The sequence below is a fragment of the Cnephaeus nilssonii genome (assembly GCF_951640355.1).
Source record: "Cnephaeus nilssonii genome assembly, chromosome: 16".
Taxonomy (NCBI): domain Eukaryota; kingdom Metazoa; phylum Chordata; class Mammalia; order Chiroptera; family Vespertilionidae; genus Cnephaeus; species Cnephaeus nilssonii.
In genome coordinates, this window is record NC_137087.1 from 27,833,059 (window position 1) to 27,851,878 (window position 18,820).

Consider the following 18,820-nt stretch of genomic DNA (forward strand, 5'->3'; position numbering starts at 1 on the left):
TTGTAGTCAGCTTTTTTGGTTGTGTTGCAGCCTGTCTCTGGAGGGAACGCGTCGTTAACCTGAACACAAGTGTTTCTCAGAAACAGCCGGCCAGACAAGCGCTGGGCTGGAAGAGCTCCGCAGGAAAGCATGTCTTTCTGGGCAGTCTCCCAGGTGCTGCTTCTGGTGCTGCCTTCCCGTAGAGCTTCTGCACTTTCCTCCCTCTATTGTCTACCGGACTGGCTGTTTGCCACTTGTTTCAGGCTGTGCTTGTGACTGCCTAAGTGCCACGGAGCTGGCTTGTAAAATACCTGTATTTGCGTAGGATTTACTAAGGTGATTCTCTCCCCAGCCACCCCACCTGTTCTTGTTGCCTGTATGGTCCACTTCACACATTTGGTTTAGCTCAACCAATGCCTCTGAGTGACCAAGGGGATACAGCGCCAGGCTCGGCACAGTGGAGGCAGAAGTCAGGACATTTGCCCCCCGTGGACCTTATCATCCAAGGGGTGCAACTGTATTGTAAGTAATGATAACAGTGATACTTAAACTTTAGGGAAGTAGATCTCTTTGAAAAGTTGCTGAAAACTGTGTATCTCCTCCCCATGAAACAGCACACAGAATTTAATATAAAATTTCTGCCTTTTTGGTGTGTGTGTGTGTGTGTGTGTGTGTGTGTGTGTGTGTTTGGCTTGTTAAATTCTGAAGTAGTTTAGAAAACTCAAATCAAGGAATACCCAAACTGTAGAGCCATTAGTCCTCTAAGGGTGACCTCAGCTAAATGAAGGTTTCTGAGACTCAGTTTCCAGATTGGGCTGCCTGTCTTGCAAAGGTTTTGTGAGGACCAAATGAGATAATATGAATAAAGTGCTTAGCACAGAGCCCAACACAGAGCTGATGCCCAATAAGTGTTGTTTTAGCTTTATGATATTATGAAGTAAGCTGGGTGTTAAATTCCAGGCACAGCTAACTCACTGGTCTCTGCTTTGGGAGTTATTCTGCCTTTGGTGGCCTCTAGTTGACCAAACCATTGTTGGCCGTGTTCCATATTTCAGCCGTTTCCTCTCTACTTCTAGAATTTTTGCTTTATTCCCATTTGAGCAATTACTATCTTTTTTTAAATGTAATTTGGAAAAAAAACACCCACCTTACATATAGTTTGCTTAAAAAGGAAACTGGACTCCTACCATGAATAGAAAACATGCGTTCACTTGAAAGTAACAGTAACAATAAACAGTGAAACTGAACAATAAAAACTTAACAATGCTATAAATTCTAGTTAGATGCCAGTGCCTACCTAGGGTTTTGAGCCTGGAGCTTGGTCCTTGAGAAAAAGGAGGTTTAGTGAGTGAGTGAGAGAGAGAGTACTTTCTTCTTGTAATTAGAATTGAAAGAGAATTGAAAAGGGAATAACTTGCACTAGCTGGTTTGGCTCAGTGGATAGAGCATCAGCCTGCGGACTGAAGGGTCCTGGGTTCGATTCTGGTCAAGGACACATGCCCAGGTTTCTGGCTAGATCCCCAGTAGGGGACACGCAGGAGGCAGCCAATCAATGATTCTTATCATTGATGTCTCTCTCTCTCTCTCACTCTCTCACTCTCTCTCCTTTCCTCTCTGAAAACCAATAAAAATACTAAAAAAGGAAAAAAAGAAAAGGGAATAACATCTAGCCAATGTGATTCGCTGTCATTTAACGCCCCAGCCCTACTCCATGGACCGACTAAACGCATCTCCCATGACTTCAGTGAGAGGCTCTCCCTTGGGGAGACACCATGCGAAGGGTAGTTACCTTCCTCCCCACCCCTTCCCGAAGAGTCAATTCTGTGGGGCAGCAGCCTGAATCCAACTGTCCCTCCGCCTCGGCCTGGGCTGGAGTTCCGCAAAGCCTTGTCATTTGAGCTCCTGGAAACAAGGACACCCAGAGGTCCTGCCCCCTGGTTCCTTGCTGGAGCAGGCTCAGTGTCTCCCTCACAGCCCAGATGGCTCCAGGGTTTTATGTTTTATTGGGACAGGTAGCCAAAGGCAATCTGCTGGACACCGGTGGGGTGGCAGGGACGCTATCAACACGGTTCCGAAACTGCGTGCCTGGCGAACGCAGCTTCTACGTAGATTGCATACTCCAGATGAATAATAAAAAAAAGCAAAAGCAAAGTTGTCCAAGATGATTTGACTCCCTTACGCTTGAATAAGCCTCGATTAGTCAACGAATCAGCGATGATGATGATTATTTTGTTATCCTGGAGGTGGCCAACTCGGCAGACCGCAGGGAACTGGACTTGCCCTCCCTCCCCTCCTGGAGCCACCCCCGCTCCCCCCCCCTCCCCAGGTGAGGCCACCCGCCCCTGGGCCCTGCCCCTCCTCCCCGCCACGGATCGGACCCCCGAGCGCCGGCCGATTGGGCCGCCAGCCCGGGCTCCCCGGCCGCCGCGCCCCTACCTGCGCCGGGCCCGCCCCCCGCGCACCGGCCCGGGCGGGCACCTGGCGGCCGCTGCGGGCCCGGCAGGGGGAGGAGACGGCGCGCGGGGCGGGCGGCGCGGGGCCGCGCTAGGCGTTCCCGAGCCGCAGCCGAACTTTTCCCCCAAGAAGTCCCGCGTTTGGGGGCCGGAGGCACGAGGCGGGGAGGGGAGAGCGGAATTCCTGGAAGGAGCAGCCGCCGCCGCTGCCCCACAACATGGCCTCCTCCACCTCTTCTACCGCCGGCGCCGAGGGCACCCTTCCTCCTGCGCAGGTGAGCGCCCCGCCGGCCCCCTACCTGTGGCTTCCTGCCCCGCGGCTGGGCGCGGGGCATCGGCGCGCGCGGCCGGCCCGGGCGGGGCTTGGGGGGGTCTCGGAAGCCGTGGGGGCGCCGTGGAGCAGCCTGGAACCCTGTCTTTCTCGGGGTGCCGGGCGGCGCGGAGGAGGCGAGCGGAGGGGGACCCGATCGCTGCGGCTGGTGCGGGTCCCGCGGCGCCGGAGGGCGCTGGACTGAAGTTGCAGCTCCGGGTGGAGACGGGAGCTCGCCGTCTGTCTGCCCCAGCGCCCCAGCATCCCATCCGGATAAAGGAGGGAGGGCCCAGGACTTGTGCCTCCGAAACGTGTGTCTAGCAGAAGAAAAGCGTGGCCCGAGGCTCGGCGCGTCCTCACCTCCGTCTCCGCTCTTGGGGCTGCTCTGTTCTCGGCTCGTCCCGGTAACTCCGTGCCAGGCGGAACCTTTCGTAAGGACGGGACCCAAGCAAGCTGCCTGTGGGGCGGGGAGGAAGGCAGTCGCCTGGTTCTGAAAGTTACCTTCCGTCAGGCTTCTTCTTTTTGATGGTGAACCGAGATACTTCATTGAACCCAAGTGAGAGTGTGAGATCTAAACTCTGGGGCACAGAAAAGGAGCAGGCCAGTGCGGGTGCAGTGGCAGTGCCAGGGGGTGGCTGGCGGTGGGTTTACCTTCTCCCCTAATCTTCTAGCTCCTTCCGTAGGCATGCAAGAAAAAAACACACACCAAGTTAAAACCAGGTGCGGGATGTGCAGAGTCGCAGCTTTAAGATAAATCTCCTTCCTTCCACCGCCCCCCACCCGCCTCACTCCCCAGCAGACGGCCACCTTTAAGCCCAGAGGCGTTTAGTAGCAATTTCGCAGCTGCCACTGTGTGTATAATAGAGGATAATTGGTTTAAAACACTCGCGTATGTTTGCATGTGCATAGAATGTCTAGGAAGGGGAATGCAAGAGACAGCAGTTGTCCTTGGGGCGGGACCTGGGACCGGTGGGAGGGAGGCTTACTTTTTCACTTATCTTCTTTTCTTTTCTTTTCTTTTCTTTTCTTTTCTTTTCTTTTCTTTTCTTTTCTTTTCTTTTCTTTTCTTTTCTTTCTAACCTTGTGTGTGATACATATTTTAGAAAAAAAGAGAAATATTACTTCTTAAAAAATGAGGCAAGTTTGAGAAACCTTGAAAAAGAGTAGTTTACCTAGTTTTACACAATATAGAATTGCCCTTCAAGCACACAAGTCTCCTAGCCCAGACCACGTATTTCCTTTAGCTGTCATCTAGAAATCCTTGGGGAATCAAGGGGAAGTCTTCAAAAGGAGACTCGAGTCTTGACAAAGTCAGTGGGTAGGGTCTTATTGCCACCTCGATGCTGTTTTAATGTTGCTTGTTTGAGAATGTGTGGCTGGTTTAATTGAGGAAGAGACCACTTTCTCTTCAAAAGCAGGCTTCAGGAGTCAGTCATCCTAGGGTTATACCAGAGCTTATTCCAGCAGGAACAGGCCATCGCAGGTGGGCTCTCGTAGGAAGACTACAGGGAGACAGTCTCGGAGTGGACCCCGATTGCTGCCCTTAGCAGTTCAGGCATCCTTGTAATCTGCTGACCTGGGCTCAAGAGGGTTCATCTCTAAGGAAGCAAATCTTAATATGGAAAGTGAATGTTAAGTTAAAACCATAGCTATAAAACAAAAAGTGAAATAAAGCAGTTTATTGGCTACCTTTAATCAGTTACGAATATCTAGAAGGCCGGTTTAATTCTTAAATCAGAGGAGGATAAGTGAATTGTGAATCTGGACTATAGTTACTAGTAGATGGTTATTTATGATGGGCCATTTAAGATGGTTCTCAGTGTTCTTTTTGTTAAAGCATAAACAAATATCTATTTCATAATCTGCACAGCAATGTGTTAGGCTCCATAGCAGAGAATGCAGTTCAATGTCCCTAAGACAGTATAAAGACCAGTGGTGTGTTTTGGAATCCAAGGCAACATTGTGGATTCTGAACTTGTTTGCATTTTTGTGGCGGCAGTTACATGAGAACAGTGGTTTTCCTTTATTTAGTATTACATTTTTTTCTCTTTCACATTGTTAATGGGTTTACAGAGCAAGTGTGTGTACTCAATTCTAAAATAATATTTTGGTATTTGAAAAGAATATAATTGTTTTGAACTCTCAAGGGTTGTTCCTAGTCGATGTCCAATTAGTAACTTCTTTATTTAAAAGTTACCCATTTTTTAAATGCACAAAGTATTTGAATATTTTTTTGTATAATGTGTCACTATAATTATAGGAAATCATTATAATCCGAATTGGAGGTCATGTAAAATTCTAGCCTATAGAAATGGCAATTTTACTTTTTAAAGATAAACTAAACACCTGAAATCAGAAATGCCAACTTTCTGATACATTTACACAAGAACAATTCTGAGTTAATGAATTTTAATTAGAATGTTTAATTTTGCTACAATGTCTCCAAACTTGGTAAAGTCTACCCTTCTGAAAAGATCAAGGTTACTGATGATCTAACCAGATCTGAAGAAACCTTTCTCTGTTGGTATTGACTGTGCTCTTCTTCACATAACTGTACCTGTGGAGCTTGCAAATGTGAATAGCAATGAGATGTTGGGTTAATGCTAAGGTACCAGAAACAATAGGTCCATTTAATTGCTTTTTCATTTTCATGCCAACATACAAAAACCGCATAAATTTTTTAAATTGCCTTCTATTTATGATATAATTTCAAAGTTATTTTGATATTGTCTTGTTTCTATTAGACTTTTTTTTTTTTGTGCACGAGAAGCCCAGCTGTGGCTAGTTATAGACTGAAAGTTCTATTAAAGTTAAGTGCAATGTCTGTTTGAGTATCTTTTTCCTGACTGGACCCTAAAGGATATGGTAACATCTTCAAAATCTGTATTCATGGTTAAAATACACTCTGGACACTTATCCCAGTGCATTTGAAAGAGGGAAAACTGTATCTTCCAATAGGTTTGTCTATTCAATAGGACATAGATTTTTCTAGGAACCAATCAGGCTCCTGTTGACCACGGGAGTGAGATCAGTAGCACCCAAATAGAACCAATTTTTTGATGTTTTATATAAATTACTCCTGAACTTTCTCTCTTGGGAAGGTCTGTATAGAGAAATTAGTAAGTATCTTTTTCTCTCTTTTTTTAAAAGATATGTTTTATTGATTTTTAGAAAGAGAGGAAGGGACAGGGATAGAGATAGAAACATCGATGAGAGAGAAACATCATCGATTGGCTGCCTTCTGCACACCGCTTACTGGGGATCAAGCCCACAACCGGGGCATGTGCCCTGACTGAGAATGGAACCAGTGACCAGTTGGTTCCTGGGTTGATGCTCAACCACTGAACCACACCAGCCTGGCTGTAAGTATCTGTGTGGACAGGAAGAAAACACATGAAAGTTACATGTTTTCAGATCTGAGTAGATGGTACTACTTAGTACATTATCAAGTACTTCTCAGAATAAACTGTCTTTAGTACTTGATAATGTCTATTAATAGAAATAGTTAAGTGAACTCATGTTTGGAATTAAAGTTTTAAAATGTGAAAGAGCCTAACTGTTTTGGCTTGGTGGATAGAGCGTCGGCCTGCGGACTGAAGGGTCCCAGGTTCAATTCCGGTCAAGGACATGTACCTTGGTTGCAGGCATGTCCCCAGTGGGGAGTGTGCAGGAGGCAGCTGATCGATGTTTCTCTCTCATTGATGTTTCTGACTCTCTGTCCCTCTCCCTTCCTCTGTGTAAAAAATCAATAAAATATATTTTTTAGAAATGTGAGAGAAATTATGTTAGCATGTCTTTCTTAGATGATGCTTAATTACTGCTATTTTCAGGTAATATTAAAGAAAGGGAAATAATGAAAAAAATGTCCCTAACATACATTGTTTCCTGGGTAGGTCATGAATATTTGGGCTTGGCCTGGTAGAGGAAAGAGGCAGAATGGAAATTAACAGCCATTGTAGAATAAAGAACTGTGTTGCTGATTTGGAAAGGTTATTTCCCAAAGTGTTTAAGTACGATGATTCATTAGTAGCGATTTTGTGCCTCCAGCATTGAACTACATTTCTGCAACTTCTCTGGGTATGCCAAGGCGTGATGCCAAGGCTCTGCCATGCAAGTGTAGCGCTTTTCTTCCCCCCCCCCCCCCTTTCCCAGGTCTTGGCATTTTATATGAAATCTGGCAAAAAAGGAGCTTGGTGACTGCACCTTTGCCTTTAGCATCAAATACAGGGCTTGACATACAGTAGGCCCTCAAGTAATATTTGTTGAAGGAATGATGGAGTAAATGATGAGAAGATTTAGAAGCAGCTTTAACCATTCGAACGAGAACTTTTGAGCTCCTTTCATGTGAAAGGAAGTCTCAGTTATACAGAGTCTTGGTTTTTACTCTCACGATGTTCATTATCCAAGTCACACGGAGTTTACATAGTACAAGACTCACAGAGAGTCGGCACCAGACGTTTTTCCATGCCTAGAACTTTGGTACCCTTTAATCATGTGCCTCAAATCTAGTGTGGGCCTTACTATATAATCAAGGAGGGGAAATGTAGACTAAAGCACCTAAGAATTTAAGGAGAGGTGCATCAGGAAGCAGAGAGACCTCTACGTCCTAATTTCTATACTGAAAACTACCACGGAATAAAAACATGGGCAAAAAGGCTCCGAGAACTGTCTGGAAAGTTGCTCTAATTATTATTTTTAGTGGCAGCCTAATATTTCCACTGTGGATAGACCATAATTTATTTACTAATTTCCCTGTTAATAAACATTTACCTTGTGGCTAATGTTTAGCCCCTATAAACAATGCTACAAATGAGCATCCTTGTGCATTAAAAGGGCAAGGATGCCCTTTTAATACCCCCCAGTGGGGTAGAGAAGACATATAAGTCTTTAAAAATAGCAGCCATAATTTTGTAGGCCTCTCATGGTAGAGGCTGTATATTCAAAACATACTGTAGGGTAGGTGTTAGTACCCACTCCATTTTATACATGAAGAAACTGAGCTTCAAGAAGGCTATGCAAGTTGCAATTTGGCAAGAGCTGAAACTGGATTTGAACCCCTCTCTGCTTGAGTAATGGCGGTGAGATCAGAAGGCCAAGGATGGAATTCCTATTCTCTGACTAAACTAGCTCTGTAACCTCAGACTCTTACCATCTCTTGCACTACAGTTTCTCCATGGAAAAAGGAGGGAGTTGGAATACACTGTTACTAAGGTTATTCCAGCTAAGACAGTCTATGATTTAAAAAAAAAAAAAGTAAATGCTAGGTATAGATAATTTGTAATAAAGTGGTACATTTTCTTGTTTCTTAGAAGCATCCCTACCCCCCTCATATTTTGGCATTCCTGATGTTAGGATAATTTTCCAAATGTTGGGGAAATTTTAAGTTTATTTTATATTGTTTATTTTAAATGATTTATTTTTCTCTGAAAACCTGATTTTAAAGAAATTGTGCTTTTTTGCAATTAATGATATTTTACAGCGTAAGAAATTTATCAGTTTTAAGGGGAAATAGCAAGAGGACATCTCAGTGAGTTTGGGCTGGTAAGTGAACACTCATCAAAGACAAAGGATTTAAATGGGATGTAAAAGAATAGGGACACTTTACAAACTAGATAGAGAGCAGTTGGGATAATTGCTTGGCTTCTGTGGGTCCTTTAGGTCTGTCTGTTCTTTCTTTCTTTAATTTTCCCTCCCTTCCTCCCTCCTCCCCTTCCTTCCTTTCTGCTTTCCTTTGAGACATGATCAATGTTACGCTGGTTAACTGGCTCTCAAAAAATTGCCTAATTTTAGCATTTTCCATTTCTGTGCTGTAATGGAAGGGTTCTGGTTACCAATTCCATTAGGAGTTTGGGGGAAGGGTTCCCCCTATACCAGCAGTGCTCCTGTACCAGCTGGGTGTTCTGCGATTCAACTCAATTGTGATACAGCATCAGATCCCACAGGTTATGGGCTCAGTCCCACAAGACTGGCCTGTGTCCCCCTCCTTTCCCCACTCTGGATGCCCGTCACAATCCCAGGTCTATCTGACCAACTGGCTGTAAATGGAGGTTCCAATGACCTTCTCCTTTGGTTCAATTGATTTGCTAGAGTGACTCACAGAATTCAGAGAACTATTTTACTTACTGGATTACTGGTTTATTATAAAAGGATATAACTCAGGACTGGCCAGATGGAAGAGATGCATGGGCAAGGTATGGATGGGGTAAGGGGTGCAGAGCTTACACGCCACTCTCCCCAAATCTCTATGTGTTCACCAAACTGAAAGTTCCCCACACCTAGTCCTTTGGGTTTTTATGGAGACTTTATTATATAGCTATGATTGATTAAGCCATTAGCTTTTAGTAATTCCAGTCCCGTCTACCCCCCTCCCCCGTCCCCCGGCCCTGGAGGTTAGGGGGTGGGGCTGGTTCTGGTTACCAGCCTCCATTCTTAGGTCTGGTCCAAAAGTCACCTCATTAACATAACAAGACACCTATACTGATTTCATCACTTGGGAAATTCCAAGGGTTTTAAGATCTCTGTGCCAGGAGAGGTTGAAGGCCAACTATATATTTCTTACTATAAATCACAGTATCACAAAATACTTCTATCGTGGCTGATTTCAAACTGCCAATGGGAGGTGAACCTATGGAGTTGGGAAGAGACGCCCATTATTGGCTTTCTTGCAAGCTGGGATTAGCTGATTCCAGCACACCACTTACATACAGTGAGATGCACTGCAATTTTTCAGTTGAAACAAGAATTTGTTTATCTAAGATATTTTTGGCACTTACTAGATAGCAGGTACACATGGGAAGCACAGATAAATAAGAACTAATTTTTACTCTCCAAAATGTCATAGTCTAGTGAGCTGGTTAAATGAACTTTTAAGTAAAGAAAAGAATTTAGTACTGAGAATGGTTGATTAGCTCTCTCTTTTATTCCACTCAGAACTAAAGACATAGCAATTAGATCCTCAGCGATCTGGATGAGAAAAGAGAGAACTGAAGTTTGTAACTGAATTATTAGATTTAGAATGGTGGAGCAGGATTTTTTTTTCTTTTTACTTTTTTAATTTTATTTCTTTATTGATTAAGGTATTACATATGAGTCCTCATCCCTCCATTAACCCTCCAACCGCCCCCCCACACACACACACACTCATGCCCTCACCCCCCTGGCGTTTGTGGCCATTGGTTAGGCTTATATTCATGCATACAAGTCCTTTGGTTGATCTCTCCTCCTTACCCCACCCTCCCCTACCTTCCCTCTGAGGTTTGATGTTCTGATCGATGCTTCTCTGTCTCTGGATCTGTCCCTGTTCATCAGTTTATATTGTTCATTATATTCCATAAATGAGTGAGATCATGTGGTATTTATCTTTCTCTGACTGGCTTATTTCACTTAGCATAATGCTCTCCAGTTCCATCCATGCTGTTGCAAATGGTAAGAATTCCTTCTTTTTTACAGCAGCATAGTATTCCATTGTGTAGATGTACCACAGTTTTTAATCCACTCATCTGCTGATGGGCACTTAGGCTGTTTCCAAATCTTAGCTATGGTGAATTGTGCTGCTATGAACATAGGGGTGCATATATCCTTTCTGATTGGTGTTTCTAGCTTCTTGGGGTATATTCCTAGAAGTGGGATCGCAGGGTCAAATGGGAGTTGCATTGGAGCAGGATTTTTAAAGCCTGTTTCTATGGAGGTCAAGTAAAGTATGATAGATTTTTCTTCCCCTTCTGTATGTGTTGCTGTGTGTGCATGATTTTTAATCACCTTTATTGAAGTACTAGAGGCCCGGTATGTGGATTCGTGTACCAGTGGGGTCCCTTGGCCTGGCCTGAACCCTCTTGCAATCTGGGACCACTCAGGGAATGTCAGACTATGGGTTTTGGCTCGATCCCCGCAGGCCAGGCCAAGGGACCCCACCGGTGCATGAATCTGTGCACCGGGCCTCTAGTATGCATATAAGATCTTTGGTTAATCTCTTCCTGTCCTCTTCCTCCCCTCTTCCCTCTGAGCTTCATTAGTCTGTTCCATGTTTCCATGCCTGTGCATTGAGTGCCTGCCCCCTGGTGGTCAGTGCGTGTTATAGCTAACAGTCGAACAGTAGTTTAGGCATATATATATATATATATATATATATATATATATATATATATATACTAGAGGCCCAGTGCATGATTTAATCATGCACCTGGTGCACCAGCGGGCTGGCTGTCCGCCGGTGCCCCAGGCCTTCCGAAAGCCTCCGGCGCTGCGGAGGCTTTCGAAAGGCCTTGTGCCGGAGCAGACAGCCGGCCAGGTCCCCCGCTTTGGCCTTTGATCGCGGGGGACCTGGCCGGCTGTCCGCCGGTGCCCCAGGCCTTCCGAAAGCCTCCGGCGCAGCCATGGCACAGACGCTGAGCTCGCGGCGCCAGTGGCGCCGGGAGCTCAGCGTCCTGCTGGCCCAATCAGCTACCCCGGCCACCCTGAGTCCCGCCCCCTGCGCCTCCTGCTGGCCCAATTGTGGGCGTAGCGGAGTGATGGTAATTTACATATTACCATTTTATTATGTAGGATATTTTATATATATAATTTATATACAATAAAATTCACCAAATTTAAGGGTACAACTCTACCAGTTTTACAAATTTTATACCCCATCACAAAAGAATATTTATTATCCTAAGTTCCCTTATGTTCTTTCCCAACTCCCTCCAACCCATCAGGAAACCACTGTTCTGCTTTCTCTCGCCATAGATTAGTTTTGTATATTTTTCTTCTGTGCCTGCCTTCTTTCTCTCAGCATGATGAGTTTGTTATTTATCCATGCTGTTTTAAATATTAATAGATTTTTTTTCTTTTTATTGCTGAGTAATATTTCACTGTATGAAAGGACTACGGATTGTTCATCCATTCATCATACATTTTGAATTGTTTTCAGCTTTTGGCTATTGTAAATAAAGCTGCTCTCAACATTTGTATATGTGTCTTTTATTGACATATATATGCCCCCCTTCCTTTTGAGGGGAGCATAGATACCTAGGAGTAGGATTGTAGCATCTAAAGGTAGGGTGTGGGTAACTGTACAAGAAACTATTCATGTCTTACCTCCCATGAGGTAATGGTCTCATATCAGAATAGGAGGAAAGAGAAAGTATATTGGGGAGGTTTTGTTCCTTTGGCATGTACTAATATGAGAATTTTTGGAAATACAATTTTAACTCTGGATGAAGGTGGATATTGGAAAAAATGATGTTAGGTAAGAGTTTACAAGCTTGTAAAAGAAAGTATAGTTGTAAAGACAAAACCATGATATAATTTATATACATAAAATTAAGCCAATAAAGTGAATAACTCAATAAATTTTGGTATGATAGAGTTGGAAAACCATCACCACAATCTGATTTTAGAACATTTCTATTATCTTCAAAGAGGTAGTCAATTACAGTAAAAAACCATGGTTTTAAAGTTAGGAAGACCGGTGTTTTAGTCTGAGCTTTACTAGTTAGCAACTGTATTACCTTGGAAAGCTAAATCTCAATTTCCACACCTTTGAAATAGAGATGAGGACATTTCCTTTACAACACTTTCATGAGAACTATAAATAATGCACAGGAAGCACTTGGCAATAATAAATGTTAAATAAATGGTAGTGTTTATTGTTGAACTGTGCCTGCATCTTTGTAATTTTTGAGATATTTTGTTTGTATTCTTATAGCTTCTACAATAGTGTGCCCTTTATAAAGATATCTTGAAGCATATCTTTTCAAAGGAAATTAAGTAGAATGGAAAGAGGAAGTATTCTAAAATACTCAGGTTTTCTGGTTCTACCATTTAATTGCTCCATTGGGCAAATCACTTTACTGTGTCTATTTTCTCATGAGGAACTAGAGTAATAACATCCACCTTGTTTTGAGTGTTTGAGGAAATCTACAGGACATGTTGACATGTTGATATAGTAGTTGCTCAACACATTGGAACTGTTATTCTATGCCATCAGGAGCTACCATCTTCAAAGTAATTACATCAGGAATAAAGTTTATGTACAGCCCTGGCCAGTGTGGCTTGGTTGGTTGAGCATCATCCTGTGCACTGGAATGTTGCCGGTTAGATTCTCGGTCAGGGCACATGCCCAAGGTATGGGTTTGGTTACTGGTTGGGGTGCATACAAGAGGCAACCTATTGATGTTTCTCTCTCACATTGATGTTTCTCTCTCTCTCTCTCTCTCTCTCTCTCTCACTCTCTCTCTCTCTCTCTCTCAATAAAAACATACATTTTTAAAAAATTATGTACAAAATTCAAGGCCTAGATGGAAATTTTGCCTATGTACCATGTGTACATTTGCTGTACATATTTTTATATTTTAGTACTAGTACAATGCTCCATACATAGTTTTTACTAACATATTTGATTAAATAAATGCAGAGATGAGTAAAAAAAGAAGAAAAATATTTTTTTCCCATTTTGTTCCAGTCTCCCTGAATATTTAGGTATCTGGGAGAAAGTTTCATTTGCTAAGCTTCAGGTTTATTCACTTACCTCCTCTCATTTGGCAGGTTGGGGGTGGAGTGAGGTGGAGAAAAATTAGAAATTATCATAAGGACAAAAATTACAACAATAATTGCCTACATTTGTAAACACCTATTTATATATTTTAAAGTACTTTCATGTTATTTCTTTATATTTATTTCTTATGATAAGCATATCAGGCAATTGGAGTAAACAGTCTCATTTTGGTGAAAGGAAAGCTAGGTTCAGAGGTGAGCTTGTTCATGGTTCTTATGGAGCTAATAAGTGGCAAAGCCAAATGAGGGAATAAATAGGTAAATGTGTGTGTGTCTTGTGAGCATAGACTGGGGCACCTTTTCTGGAAAGCAGTCTGGCATTACTTAAGCAAATTAACTAGTTGTTTACTCTATGACCCAACCACTCCATTCCTACAGGTGAACACGGGAATGTGTCCCATAGGCTCCCCAGGAAGATGTGTCCAGTTATTCACTTTTGGGTTACGAGTGGGGGAGAGGAGGTATCTGGGTGACCATTTCTCGGGGGAGGCAGAGATAGAATGGTGGATGCACATCAAGCAGTTCTCTATAGTTAAAAGCAACAGATTAGCCCTGACCGGTTTGGCTCAGTGGTTAGAGCATCACCCTGTGGACTGAAGGGTCCCAGGTTCAATTCCGGTCAAGGGCGTGTACCTTGGTTGCGGGCACATCCCCAGTAGGGGGTGTGCAGGAGGCAGCTGATTGATATTTCTAACTCTCTATCCCTCTCCTTTCCTCTCTGTAAAAAAATCAATAAAATATATTTTAAAAAAGCAACAGATTAGATAAAAGCAACATGAATGGATCTTAAGAATATAGTGCTTGGTGACAAATGTAAGAGTGTGGGGTACATGTATTCTTTATGTGAATTAAAAATTCACAAACCTAGCACAGTACACATCTTGTAAGAACCCGTACATTAAGTACTCATTAAGCACATTAGAATGGCTGCCTGTGGGGCCCAGTGCATGGGAGTAGGTTATGGATATAAAAAGTAATAAATAATTAAGGAACAAAATGATAACGTGCCATGTACCAGTAAGTATGGCTACCTCAACCTTCTGAATGGTGATGTTAAAAAACAAAACAAAATAACACACTGTTACCTGATATAGTTTGAATACCTTTTATTGATCAGCTCTGTTACTACTACATTTAACCAGAGGCCCTGACGTCATTATATATGGTGAAAGATGTTCCATGTGAAATAAAGTTTGGAGTGGTTTCTCAAGACTCAAGTTAAATTTTGCACAGAAAGCAACATCTTTTTTTTTTTTTTTTAAGATTTTTAGTACGGTACACTTGAGTTTGTACAATTTAAACATGAAGTTCCTTTAAATTTTTATGTTTTGGATAATAGACACGTGTCATGCAGTACTATTAAGTTTTTACGGAATTAAAATGCAATCTACTAAATATTTAACCCTTTGCACTTGCTTGCTTTTTCTCGATTCCTGCTACCGATGCTAACCGTGTCGAGTCACACTCGACATCCGAGTGCAAAAGGTTAATTCTAAAATGATAAACTATCCTTATCATTCATAGATTCACAAGGTGCTCAGTATCCTATATCTAGAAACTAGAGGCCCAGTGCATGAAATTCGTGCACGGGGGGGGGGCGTGTTTCTCAGCCCAACCTGCTCCCTCTCCAATCTGGGACCCCTAGAGGGATGTCTGACTGCCCGTTTAGGCCCGATCCCAACATCCCTCTCAATTCAGGACTGCTGGCTCCCAACTGCTCGCCTGCCTGCCTTCCTGATTGCCCCTAACCGCTTCTGCGTGCCAGCCTGATCACCCCCTAACCACTCCCCTGCCAGCCTGATTGATGTCTAACTGCTCCCCTGCCAGCCTGTTTGCCCCCAACTTCCCTCCTCTCCCGGCCTGGTCACCCCTAACTGCCCTCCCCTTCAGGCTTGATTGCCCCCAACTGCCCTCCCTTGCAGGCCTGGTCCCTCCCAACTGCCCTCCTCTGCTGGCCATCTTGTGGTGGACATCTTGTGTCCACATGGGGGCAGAATCTTTGACCACATGGGGGCAGCCATCTTGTGTGTTGGAGTGATGGTCAATGTGCATATTACTCTTTTATTAGATAGGATAGAGGCCTGGTGCATGGGTGGGGTCCAGCTGGTTTGCCCTGAAGGGTGTCCCGGATCAGGTTGGGGGTTCCCTTGGGGTGTGGGGAGGCCTCGGCGAGGGGCATGTGGTGGTTTGCAGGCCGGCCACACTCCCCAGCGACCCAAGTGGAGGCCCTGGTATCTGGGATTTATCTTCTACAATTGAAACTTTGTAGTCTGGAGCAGAGCCAAGCCTTCTGCTCGCTCCATGGTGGCAGCCATTTCTATTGGAATTTATTTATCTTCTATAATTGAAACTTTGTAGCCTTAAGCAGAGGTCAAAGCAGGCCAGGGCTGCAGAAGCTGGAGGCAACCCTAGCCTCCTGCTCTCTCTAGCTCCGTGGCTGCTGCCATTTCTGTTGGGATTTATGTATCTTCTATAATTGAAACTTTGTAGCCTTAAGCGGAGGCCTGGGCCGGCCAGGGTGTGTGGAAAGCTTGGTTTCCTCCATTGCCGGGGAAACCCAAGCCTCCCTCCTGCTCTCTCTGTGGCTGCAGCCATCTTGGATGGGCTAATTTGCATACTCGCTCCTGATTGGCTGGTGGGCATGGCTTGTGGGTATAGCGGAGTGATGGTTAATTTGCATATTTCTCTTTTATTAGGATAGTTGTCTGCATGTATATTCTCCTTAAAGGATCTAAATGTGTGATTATTTTTTGCAGATATATCCCTTTCTATTGTCTTATTTGCTTTCCACGTTAAAATTGAAGTATAACACCCCGTTTTCTTTGTGAGTGTGTGTGTTTTTTTGTTTGTTTGTTTTTTGGCATAAGACCATGCAGATTTACTGAGTTGCAGTTCTAGAGGTTAGAATTCCATAAAGGTTGGCAGGGCTTCGTTCTGGAGGCCCCCGGGGAGAACCTGTTCTTTACCTTTCCAGCTTCTAGAGTCTGCCTGTGTTTCTTGGCTCTTGGCCCCATGTCACTCTGACTTCTGCTTTGATCATCATTTTGAATAGATTGCCTTTTAATTTACCTTCCCTTTCTACTTACTATTTGTGATCCTTCTGAAATGATAGTTATGTAAGATGGTTATAATTATCTTTTGCACATATTGTACATTTCTGTAACAGCAACTACCCTGCCTGTTTAAAAGAGTCCCAATAGTTAAATTCAGCTGAACATTATCAACCTTGGAAAGTATTCATCCATCTCTTCTGTGGAGATGCTGCTGGTGGTATTCAGTAGGCACACTCTGCTGGGACAAGAAGGTCATGGAATTATTTTAATGACAGGTATAGAAGTTGAAGAGAAACTGATTACACCCTTAGTGATCCCAGGGCCCACCTGTGTGTGAGTGTTGTGTTGACCAGAGATTCAGGTTCATCTGTGACATGCAGAGGAAGGCCTGGCTCTTGTGTAAGAGTTTCCGTCTGCCAAAGCATGCAATAAAATGTTGGCAACAAAGGCTTGATTTTAACGTTGTGTTTTATCTTTCTCAACAACCTAAACAAAATAGTGGGAAAAGGGAAGCTTTGCTATCTAGTTGAAGGGATACAGACAGAGTCAGATATGTGAAAATGTTATTCATAAGTGTGATTCTGAACTGTTCTGCAATTTAGTTTCCTCGTCTACAAAATGAGGATAATGGTATGTCTCCTTTATTCCTCTCAGAGGATCAAATTGTATGATTAGGTAATTTATTGAATTCAAATTGCTTAGTGCATTATGAATATACTAGAAGCCCAGTGCATGATTTAATCATGCACGTGTAAGCTGTCTGTCTGCTGGTCGGCAGCTCCGAAGTCCCTGGGCCCCTAGGGCGAGGCGGGGCGGGGGCGTGGTCCTCCTGCGGCCGAAGCCCAGGCTGGGGTCTTGCCTTTGCCTCCCGCCCAGGAAGGCTGGAGCCGCCGCCACGTGCTCCTGCGGCCCAACTGCCGCCAGACTCCTCCCCAGGGAGCCACGCTGCCCGCCCCCCCCCCCCCCAAACCTCCAAAACACCGGCTCGCTGCCCCAGAGGCCTGTCTGTGCCGCAGCACAGCCATGGCGCAGACGCTGAGCTCCCGTCGCTGCTGGCAACGCGAGCTCAGCGTCCTGCCGGCCCAATCACCACCCAGCCACCCCGAGTCCCGCCCCCTGTGTCACCTGCTGGCCCAATCGTGGGCGTAGCGGAGTGATGGTAATTTAAATATTACCTTTTTATTATGTAAGATTGGTGTGGTTATTTTACATATTATTCTTTAAATGTACTGTTCTCTTCCAGTATGATAGCTTTTCTACTGAACTAATATAGCATCTTCCAGTAATATCTCTGGTGATTGGACATTTTACAGTTGATTTATTAAGATTGGGAGTTTTAGTATCTCTTTGAGGTTTTGGCAAATTTTAATCTTATTAAAGTTTTAGGTATGCTAGAAAACTGCTCTTTTCATTTACTGGAACCAACAGAGAAGGTCTTAAGCAGTCATTAAAATCTCCTTGCATCTCCATGATTATTGCAATTTGCAAAGTCTGATTGGATTGCAACAGGGTGTGAAATGGCATGGCTTAGATTGGTGTGAATGTCCAATTAAGTCCCCATTGAATCTCTCAATGTGTGGAACTCATGAGCCTAAAATTCTATAGGTGTTTGAAGAATCAGTGTAATGAATTGCTCTCTGAGTTGGAAAAATTTGAGTTCAGTCTGTTATTTAGAATGTGTACACACTTGGTCATATCTTCACTTCCACAGAATATCCTCCTAACTGGTAAGCTTTCTGCCTGCTTCAAGATTCTCTATGCTCTGCGATCCAAACTGTGGTGAGGCTGTCAAACAAAATTAGTACATACCATTTTGTAGAACCTCTTAGTGAGCTACTTCTAAGCTGTAGATTTGTCCAGAAACTGATGAAGATTCTGGAGGTTTGAGTAAATACCTAAAGTACATTTACATGGATTTCTGAAGAAGCCTTTTATCTGTGATCATTGCTTTACCTGAGTCATTAGTGAGGCTTTCTCCCTCTTTCATGTAACGAGGTACAAATACTTTCAATTCTGCCCACACATGGCTTTTGAATCCAACCATCTCTCCCACTCTATGCCACTGATTTGATATTGATTACTATCTTTCACCTGGGCCATTTGAACATTTGCCTAAATTGTGTCCTTGCTACTATAGACAGCTGATCTCCCACATATCTTTACAAAACAAAATTATGATACAATTCCTCTGTTTAAAAACCTTTTATTGATACCCATTATAAGTAAGGTAAAGTCCAAACATCTTAGGGTTGTGCAGGTCTTTTACCATCTTGTCCTAGTACAACTTACCATTATTACTCTTAGTTTTTTTTCTGAAACTTCTGATCTTGTGACCATGCTATACTTATTTCTCCAACCTTTCCCCAAATGGACTATGCCTTTGCATTCTTCCATGTCTTGTATATGTTTTCTCTTGCTAGTATGTGCTATTCTCATTTTTCCTGGAAAATCCCTGCAACTCCTTTAATACCTAGCTCAAATATCCCTTCTTC

General features: G+C 43.6%; 1 protein-coding gene across 8 annotated transcripts in view; it reads left to right on the forward strand.

Annotated features, from left to right (window-relative positions):
* The first annotated feature begins 2,583 nt into the window (after positions 1–2,583).
* Positions 2,584–18,820, forward strand: part of ANK3 (ankyrin 3) — a 597,115-nt gene continuing 580,878 nt past the window's right edge. For 2 of the 8 annotated variants that reach the window (XM_079793863.1, XM_079793865.1), the window contains exon 1: positions 2,586–2,707. In XM_079793863.1, the coding sequence (XP_079649989.1) occupies positions 2,651–2,707 (57 nt within the window). In that variant the 5' untranslated portion in view covers positions 2,586–2,650. Of the gene's footprint in view, positions 2,708–18,820 lie in introns of all 8 variants that reach the window. The other 6 variants (XM_079793855.1, XM_079793857.1, XM_079793859.1 and 3 more) reach the window with 5 other exon arrangements.